General features: G+C 43.8%; 1 protein-coding gene across 1 annotated transcript; it reads left to right on the top strand.

The window, feature by feature from the left end:
* Positions 1-4,259: 4,259 nt before the first annotated feature.
* LOC120044236 (glial cell line-derived neurotrophic factor-like) lies at positions 4,260-9,442 on the top strand. Its single transcript, XM_038988843.1, has 2 exons — positions 4,260-4,464; positions 8,868-9,442. The coding sequence occupies exons 1-2, from the start codon at positions 4,260-4,262 to the stop codon at positions 9,440-9,442; spliced, it is 780 nt and encodes a 259-aa protein (XP_038844771.1).
* Positions 9,443-10,038: the final 596 nt, after the last annotated feature.

The following is a 10,038-nucleotide window of genomic DNA, read 5'->3' on the forward strand; positions in this document are numbered from 1 at the left end:
ATGTGACAATAAAAAACCTGACTATCAACCTTTAATCCTGTAACATGACATGAATCAATTAGTGAATCAATTAGTGACTGACGGCATCAAACAACCATTTGGAATACCAACAGAAATGAATAGTGAATACAGATCATCCTGAGATGAAGCACATGTAGAGCTAGTGGATGGGAGACTATACTGTTTAGGTGTATTAACTTGATCCAGGGTGCAGATGTAGGCCATAACCTCTCAGCATCAGAGTAAGCACAGGCAGAATAGGTCACTTTTGACCCCTATTTGTTTTAAGGTTCTAGACAATGGAGTTAAAGCAGGCCAGTGGGGTTCTGCAAATGCTTATAGTTAACATCAAGAAAGGGATGTACCATGGACAGAGGAGAGAAGATACTGGGAATGCAAATAAGAATAATCCCACCCATCTTCTGTAAGTCAATTTCCTATAGTTTTTGAAAAAGCGTTTTTGTGTCATATACTCCCTTAGCCTGCACCTGCACTTATAAACTACTGGTTATTCAATGATTATGTTGTACTGCACCTTGGTAGAGGATATCCCTCCCTTGGCTTTTGAAACATCCTACATTCTTACACAGACACAACACTTAAAAGTGATTCACTGAGCAAAAATAGTTATCCTGTGGTTTAGGCATAATTATGAGATGTAGTAAGCAGCACACAGTCAGTCATAGGTGTCTTTACACCTACATTATATGGATTTAGACAATTGTATGACTCTTGACAGGTTATTGGTGCACCCATTACTCACAGTCTGTTAATGATATAGCAACAATGAAATGCATAGCTTCAGAAGAGAACATGCCAGTGAGGAATCTACAGTATTGTGTGTATGTAGAAAGGACTCAATACCAAGAGGACACAGGATAACCAAGGCAAAACCATATTAGAGAATGCATGTATTGACATGATATTCCAGTCCTGGAGCTAACAAGTACGCACCTTTAATACCAATGCATGATCTAAACAAGCTAAATCATATCACCAGTCACTTTGGATTTACAGTGTCAACAGTAGGATTTGCATCCCTTTTGTCGACATTCAGAAATTTCCCTCTGTAATTTGCCTGTCAAACAGAAACGAAGTCCTTCTCTCTCTAATAAAACACGTGTGCTGTATTTGGACGTTTTTTTCTATAATGATGATTTTTGGGGGGTGGGGGTGTCAGGTACCTTCTAACTCATCAATACTAAATTCACATAAATTCATAAACAGTTGGGTTAAACCAGGAGGAATTTGGCTCTCCTAAAGATGAAAGGAGATTGTTGAGTGTAAATGATGAGGGCTAATGGACCAGGCCTCTCACGTGCCATATCCCAGAAGGCTTCTGGTGCCTCTATTGTAGCCCACATAGACCCCTGCAGGGATAACGACACCAAACACGGGTTATTAAGTGACCATTTGCTGCGACCTATAGCGTGCTTCTGAATAGTTATGAGTATTCTACATGTGCATTTCAATTATGGAGAATTATATAGTTTGCCATATAAGTAAAATGTTAAAAGTCGTTATTTATACATGTACACCTTTCTGCCCAAATGTCCATCACATGTATTTACAAGTGTGTCCTAGTAAATAAGAGTGGTGAGCATCCTAATTTGAGATGTGTGTAGCCACCAGACCGAACCCGACACCCAGCGCGCGCGGTGAAGATCAGTGTAGGCAAGGAACATGTATCGCAACCGAATGTCTCCAAATCGCCTTCCGCATTACTGAAATCTAACCCGAGGACATCAGGAGAGTGACATAATCCTCAAGACATCCCAAAACTGCGACCCAGCAAATGGAGTGCCAGGGGTGGTTTGGAGATGTGTGTTGGAGTGGACTTCTGTCTCTACTTACTGTTTGGTCGTGCAGAGGTCGAGAAAAGAAGGGCGGACACTTCGAAACGTCAGCGCGCTTAAAGCTATAAATCTATCCAAACCGCTCTCTGCGCCCGGTATGGTGTAATGCGCAGACAGCTGCACATCTGTACTGCCAGTGCCAGCCTGAAGAGCCCGCATGTGGACAGCCATCTCACTCCTCACGCGGACACCTTGGATATAATGGAGAATACACATCATTGCCCTCATTTTTTATTAGAATACATTGGGGATATGAAAACATTGCGTAAATCTTCATGATCATACATGTTGCTCTGGTGGATGTTACGAACCTTATTTATTACATTTTCTCTCGTGAAAAAGGTCAAAAGTAACAGTTAACGGTGTCTCTAACGCGAGTTTTCTGTACGTTTCCCTGCGCCTCGGCTTTGGCGAACTGGTCCACTTCCTGCGTCGGGAGAGCCGATGTCTTCATTTGACTCCTTGCAGTTGGTGATGGTGGATCTTTCTCGGATATCCAATGTGGAAACCAGAATCCAATTAGTTTGCGACTGAGCGCCTGGAGAGAGAGCGCAGCGGCACTTTGGCCAGCCAGTCACTCCAGCGCGTAGCCTACTTGTGGGCAGACACATGGTTGGCTGCTCTGTATACGAGAAGTCACTCATCAAGCCTTGTTGCATTCATTTTCAGGGTCATTTTTACATTGTAAATTACATTAAACGCATCGGATGAACGCATCGGATGTTGTATATGTGATCAGATAAAACTTTACAGTCTGAATATATCCTTTGGATACAACTAGAGCTGCTTCTGACGCAACACGGAACGTTAAATGCATCGCTGTGTGTTGGATTTTAATACTGATACCAATTGCAGGTCTGCAAGGGCCAGATTTAAGGTAAGCACAGTACATTCACAGTTATTGGTTGTTCAGTAGTATTGAGTAATTTAGATGCATGTGTGTAGGCTGTCGTATGCCTATAATATTGATACATTCATTTTGAGGCTATCGGACATTCTGAACGTCTAGCCTACAAAATACAAAAAAGCATTCATCAACGATTATCTTTGAAAGGACAAATGCATCAAACATTTAAAAAAGGGCCGTTTTCTAATAGCATATACACACTATGCACTAGCTGTGTATACAATTTTTGTCGGTGTTAGCTGCACAATTGGAAGCAATTTATTTAATGCATGAAGCCTATTAAAAATGGACAAACTTTAGCTGCAAACAATGCTTAATTAACAAGAGTCCAGGTAAGAATTAATTGGCCAGGGATTCACCATCTGGCGAATTCATGTCAACATTTGGGCTAGTGTAGCCTTTCTGCTGGACAGTAGCCAATGCGCTATGCATGGTGTGTCCATAAACACATTTTGGAGTAAAGGCGCAACCTACGCCTGGACGGCCACCTATTTCAGTAACACGGTATCATAAATTCTCTTGAAATAAGGTCTAAAATGTGTTGTAATCGAGGTGTTGTTTGAGCCAGAATGGAAATTCATGGACATGCAGAAATATATTGGCACAAAAACAATCATTAAAAAAATATTGTGATTATCAATATTTGTATCATGCAGAAGCTATGGAGGTCCCTAAAGTAATAGGATAGTCATGTATTAAATTAAATTAATAGATTATATCTAGGCTATTTAAACCTAAATACCATGTGGTAACAGTTTATAATTACATATAGTGTTTATAACCTTCTAGACATATTTGACCTGTAAATGGAAAAATATCAAATTTGATACAATGTAAATAATGCTCTCTGAAGTTTGTTAATTTGGACCGCCAGTTAGCCAACAAAACGTCATACAAATAACTACAGGTAACTGCCAAAATAAACACCAACATAAAGTGTCTTAATAGGGCGTTGGGCCACCACCAGCCAGAACAGCTTCAATGCACCTTGGCATAGATTCTACAAGAGTCTGGAACTCTATCGGAGACCTCAATTCTTCCACGAGAAATTCCATCATTTGGTGTTTTGTTGACCATGGTGGAAAGCGTTGTCCTAGGCGCCGCTCCAGAATCTCCCATAAGTATTCAATTGGGTTGAGATCTGGTGACTGAGACGGCCATGGTATATGGTTTACATTGTTGTTATGCTCATCAAACTATTCAGGGACCTCTCGTGCCGTGTGGATGGAGGCATTGTCATCCTATGGGGGCATAGCCATGGTAGCCAAAATAATGGCCTGCCCAGCATTTTTATACATTTTATCGACTTGTAATATTTTCCAGTTCTCGCTATTGAAAGATTACCAAACAAACCCCTTTTTGGCACTGTGTCTACAGCCTACACTTATATTGATAGTTCAATCCAATTCGGAAATGTTTGATTATTTTAAAGTAGGATCCAACTCACACATCCGTCTCGTTTTCTTGCAGATTCCTTCATAGGAACTGAGTCTAAGATGAAGTTATGGGATGTTTTGGCCACGTGTTTGTTGCTCCTGAGCTCCGTCTCCACACGCCCCCTCTACCAAAACCTTCAGCCTGCCAAAAGAGCTCACTACTCGGATCGGTACAGTGATTCTCTGTCCCCGTCTGTGGAGGAACCAGAGCCAGAGTTCCAGTCGGAGTCTCACAGCCTGCAAGAGATTTCCATGGAGGACAAATGTAAGTCAAGATTCTGATGCATTGTTTTATCACCTGCTGAAGTTTCAATATAGTTCAAATATACTTTCTTCTGCATAAGATCAGACCATCTTCAGGAAAATGATTATTTCTTATAGAAGACTATTAAAGTTGTTTGATGAGACTCTGTTGCAAAACCGGAGCATAAATGTGACTGCAGTACTCAGTCCTCAACTGGTTCTCAGTTTCTTGAAGTGAATATGGGTTTAAAGAGTGTGACACACCATACATTAAACATACCATGTATTGTTTGGTACTCAGTGTGTTCAAATTGCCTGATTACCAAAACAAATGTGCTACATTCAGTCCAAACATGTAACCCAAACAGAGAGGATACATATCTGTTAACCATGGCCATAGGTTGCCATGTGTTACATATTGCATCAGGGGTGCTCCCCTTGTAAGAACAGGCTCTCTGGGGTTACACTTGGATTTTGGTGGGTTAAAGTCTTGCAAGCTACTACCTTTTGCTATGAACCACATTGTAGCAAGGCAAGCTTATCCCAAATAAAGGGACAGCAGTCAATGTAATTGACGCCTGATAGTGTGAAGCGCCCTTGAACAGAGGCCAGACCAGTCATTGATGAATCCTGCTGAGTGCCTGATTCAGAGGAGGAGCAGTAGTTTGTCTAACAGCAGGTTTGAGCAGCCTTCTCTGCTGCTGTGGCCAGCATCACGCTGGGGTCAAAACATCCATGCGGCAGAAGGAGCAAGAAATAGTGACTGCAGCGCCTCAGTCCTAAACAGAGTTGAGCACTGACATTCCTACTGCCTTGTTTATCTTCAACCCTGCCTCTCTGGGACTGCAGGATCTGTGCCCTCTCTCTGTCAGGAAAACAAAGCACCCCGCCCCCCCTCCTCCAACCAAGTTACAGTAGAGGAACTGCAAAACAGATGCCGATCACAGGAGAAAGAATGGACTTTACGGCGAGTAAGAAGCAATAAGGGAAAGCTCAATATTGTATTTATGTTCATTTTAGCAGCTGTGAGGGTGAGGAATTCAATTTGTTTAAAAGAGCATGAACCTGTCTTGCCATTATACAGTATAAGCTGTAGATGAGACATGGAACATTTAGACCAGAGAAATGTTTCCCCCTCACCTCATATTCAGTTAGTGGCGGTGAGTGACATCTCCTCGGCCTGTTCCGTAACTTAAGACCATTAACAATGCACCAAGGTGTAAACAACCCTGGAACTCAATGGGAGGTTTTGGCCTTTTGTTTCAGTTGCAATGTCTGTGGTAAGCGATGAATCTTGTACCCTTTCCAAGTAATCTTTGGAGGCAAGTGTCTCTGCAGCTGATCCACAGCCTCTAGAGATACTTGTGTCTGTAGGACAGAAAACATGTACAAGGCTTCTGGAGCATGCACAACTAGGCTAGAAAACTGATGAAGTTTTTAATAGTAAATAATATTTGGTCCCTGTCGGATCCTTGTCAGGACTTCACTTTGGTCTCAGTGGAGCTTTACACTGGCAGGCTTCAGAGCTGATCTCTAAATCATAAAAACATGATTCTAGAGAACGTTTGAAACAGGTGCATGGGAGAGCCAGGAGGTGTTTCTGTATTTTGGGCGGTTTTGCTGCAGAACACTTCACCTGTCTGTCAGCTGGCATAGAATAGTACCTACTCCTGTCTGTCAGCTGGCATAGAATAGTACCTACTCCTGTCTGTCAGCTGGCATAGAATAGTACCTACTCCTGTCTGTCAGCTGGCATAGAATAGTACCTACCCCTGTCTGTCAGCTGGCATAGAATAGTACCTACTCCTGTCTGTCAGCTGGCATAGAATAGTACCTACCCCTGTCTGTCAGCTGGCATAGAATAGTACCTACCCCTGTCTGTCAGCTGGCATAGAATAGTACCTACTCCTGTCTGTCAGCTGGCATAGAATAGTACCTACTCCTGTCTGTCAGCTGGCATAGAATAGTACCTACTCCTGTCTGTCAGCTGGCATAGAATAGTACCTACCCCTGTCTGTCAGCTGGCATAGAATAGTACCTACTCCTGTCTGTCAGCTGGCATAGAATAGTACCTACTCCTGTCTGTCAGCTGGCATAGAATAGTACCTACTCCTGTCTGTCAGCTGGCATAGAATAGTACCTACTCTTGTCTGTCAGCTGGCATAGAATAGTACTTACTCCTGTCTGTCAGCTGGCATAGAATAGTACCTACTCCTGTCTGTCAGCTGGCATAGAATAGTACCTACCCCTGTCTGTCAGCTGGCATAGAATAGTACCTACCCCTGTCTGTCAGCTGGCATAGAATAGTACCTACTCCTGTCTGTCAGCTGGCATAGAATAGTACCTACTCCTGTCTGTCAGCTGGCATAGAATAGTACCTACTCCTGTCTGTCAGCTGGCATAGAATAGTACCTACTCCTGTCTGTCAGCTGGCATAGAATAGTACCTACCCCTGTCTGTCAGCTGGCATAGAATAGTACCTACCCCTGTCTGTCAGCTGGCATAGAATAGTACCTACCCCTGTCTGTCAGCTGGCATAGAATAGTACCTACCCCTGTCTGTCAGCTGGCATAGAATAGTACCTACTCCTGTCTGTCAGCTGGCATAGAATAGTACCTACTCCTGTCTGTCAGCTGGCATAGAATAGTACCTACTCCTGTCTGTCAGCTGGCATAGAATAGTACCTACTCCTGTCTGTCAGCTGGCATAGAATAGTACCTACTCCCTGTCTGTCAGCTGGCATAGAATAGTACCTACTCCTGTCTGTCAGCTGGCATAGAATAGTACCTACTCCTGTCTGTCAGCTGGCATAGAATAGTACCTACTCCTGTCTGTCAGCTGGCATAGAATAGTACCTACTCCCTGTCTGTCAGCTGGCATAGAATAGTACCTACTCCTGTCTGTCAGCTGGCATAGAATAGTACCTACTCCCTGTCTGTCAGCTGGCATAGAATAGTACCTACTCCTGTCTGTCAGCTGGCATAGAATAGTACCTACTCCTGTCTGTCAGCTGGCATAGAATAGTACCTACTCCTGTCTGTCAGCTGGCATAGAATAGTACCTACTCCTGTCTGTCAGCTGGCATAGAATAGTACCTACCCCTGTCTGTCTGCTCTATAGTGTATCAGCTGATAGCCACACAATAGGAGGTGTCTAAATCAAAAGGGCACAGGGTGTCTAAACAGATTGGCTCCTGGCTCACCCAATACGGCCCAATCAGCTTTGGACCTGGGTGGATCAGATTACCTGTACCCTGGTAGTGGGACAGGTGAGACAGGTGACACCCACCACCATAGAGAGGCTGGGTTACTGACACCTCCACCTGCCTGACAGACACACTACAGAACCTGTCTGGCGGCCCTGGAGTAAACATGTCAAGGCCAGCATAGCCCCTCTACTAACCTTACCTCCACCGACCAAATACACAGATGCACAAACATACACGCACATTAAAACATCAGAAAAACATCATACACCTGATTGCTGTTGGGTAATAGTGTCATACTAATTGAGTCATTTCACAATATTGTTTTCTGTGATCTTCTGAGTGGCTTGCAAGATGCTTATGCGCTGTGGAGCAGGAGGGGGTTTACACTATAATAGAATCAACATGTATTACATAAGGATCAAAGGACTCTCTGGGTCTCTTCTTGTTCCCCTCTGCAGAGGGCAGAGGGCTCCCTGTATGTTTTGAATTTGAAGCAGAATAGGTGCTCTGAGAGATCTGCTCTAACTCAATGTCACATTCCGTATGATTCCCTTCAAGAGGTGCTATAAACTCTGATTCAATGTTTTAAAAGGGAAAGAGAAGGCGAAGTCCATTCCAAGACCTATAACTAAGATCAGAGTCATATTTAGAGAAGACTTGTGCCAATACGGTTTGTGTCTGAACGTTCTAAGAGCGCCACTTTCTCCTCCATAGCCGTAGCTAAGTGATAATTGATGCTGTACTGTTTATCTCTCATAGTTTCAAAACCTATGAAGATGTCCAGTGAAAGACAATATGCAATTTGTTGACACCACAACACAGTACCGACTTGGAGACACATTATCCCCAATTCCAATCAATAAAAATGCCTGTTAAATTCGCTACTCTGTTTTGCTTGTTTGCGGCGGGTCATTTCATAGGGAACGGTCAGAGGCACTGACATATTGTTACATCACCAACATGGAGAGAATAAAACCTGGCTGAACTCTTAATATATGGCTCTGCCTAAAATGACTGAGGAAGACTAAAACAATCTTCTGTATGGTACTGTCAACTGTTACAGTTATCGAAGCATTGCTACTTTGTTATGGGGATGCTCAATAACATTCAAATTGTTGTCATTACTATTTTTACCTGTATTGTTTATTACGACTCTATGTGTTGTCATTTTATTGCATTATCAGTCATTTCCTCTTTGCATCCTCTCTCTCTTAAAGATGACATCACAGGCCCATATCCGGACCAGTTTGAGGATGTAATGGATTTTATCAAGGCTACCATTGGCAGACTGAGAAGATCATCAGAGCCTGCCGGCGGCTCAAAGGGAAGGAGGGAGCAGAGAGAGCAGGGGAGACAGAGAGGAGCAGCAAACACAGACCGAAGAGGGGGAGGGAGAGGAGAGGGGAGAGGAGGACGTGAGGAGAAGAAGGGTCGGGGGCGAGGGGGCAAAGGGAGGAGCAGTGAAAGAGGGGAGCAGCGGATAAAGCCGGTTGAAGGCCGAGGCTGCTTGCTAAAAGAGGTCCATCTCAATGTCACAGACTTAGGGTTGGGCTACCGGACCAAAGAGGAACTGATCTTCCGGTACTGCAGCGGCCCTTGTTCAGATGCAGAAACCAACTATGACAAAATCCTCAACAACCTCACCCACAACAAGAAGCTGGTCAAGGACACACCCTCCCGCACCTGCTGTCGACCAATCACGTTTGACGATGATCTGTCATTCCTGGATGACAACAACGAGGACTACCACATTCTGAGGAAGCATTCCGCCCGCAAATGTGGCTGTGTCTGACTCTGGGAGAGACGAATGAAAGAAAGGCTGACAGACAGAAAGGAGAAGGAGCAGTAACATAAAGCCTCTCAGAGGCTGGTACTGCCTCTTGGAATGAAGGAACACATGGGAAAAGAAGGGAACATGAGACGGATACAGTCCACTCCAGTGGTGTCTTAGGAACCATGGACAGTATTAGCATGTCCTATGTCCCACTCCTGAGAGGCTGCTGTGGGGTGAACAGGGATGGTGTGGTCCCCAAACCTCTAGTAATTAGGCTGATTCAGAGCCCAGATCAGGTCACAGGGTAGAAGGGACTCTATGCTATAATTACATAGAATTTAAATTACTTAGAAATTCAGCGTAACGGTCTTTAAAAGAGACGTTGAGAATTCAGCTCAGTATTCACTTCATGATTGGATCACGTTCTTGGACGCCTACAGGGGGATACACTCTCATTTCCCTGTGGACCCATGCTGTTACACTCACAGGCTTGCCTGCAATGGAGCTGCTGAGACGGAATCAGAAGAATTCAGGATATTGTTCCTCAAAAACGTCTATTTTTCCATAGTCAGATCATGAGGAATACAATGAGAGCAGAACTCTTCTTGACGAGT

This window comes from Salvelinus namaycush, chromosome 3, assembly GCF_016432855.1.
Source record: "Salvelinus namaycush isolate Seneca chromosome 3, SaNama_1.0, whole genome shotgun sequence".
NCBI lineage: Eukaryota > Metazoa > Chordata > Actinopteri > Salmoniformes > Salmonidae > Salvelinus > Salvelinus namaycush.

Coding starts and splice junctions, on each gene's coding strand:
- LOC120044236 (XM_038988843.1), top strand. CDS start 4,260: ATGAAGTTATGGGATGTTTTGGCCACGTGTTTGTTGCTCCTGAGCTCC. Junction 4,465..8,867: donor GATTTCCATGGAGGACAAAT/GTAAGTCAAGAT, acceptor TCTCTCTTAAAG/ATGACATCACAGGCCCATAT.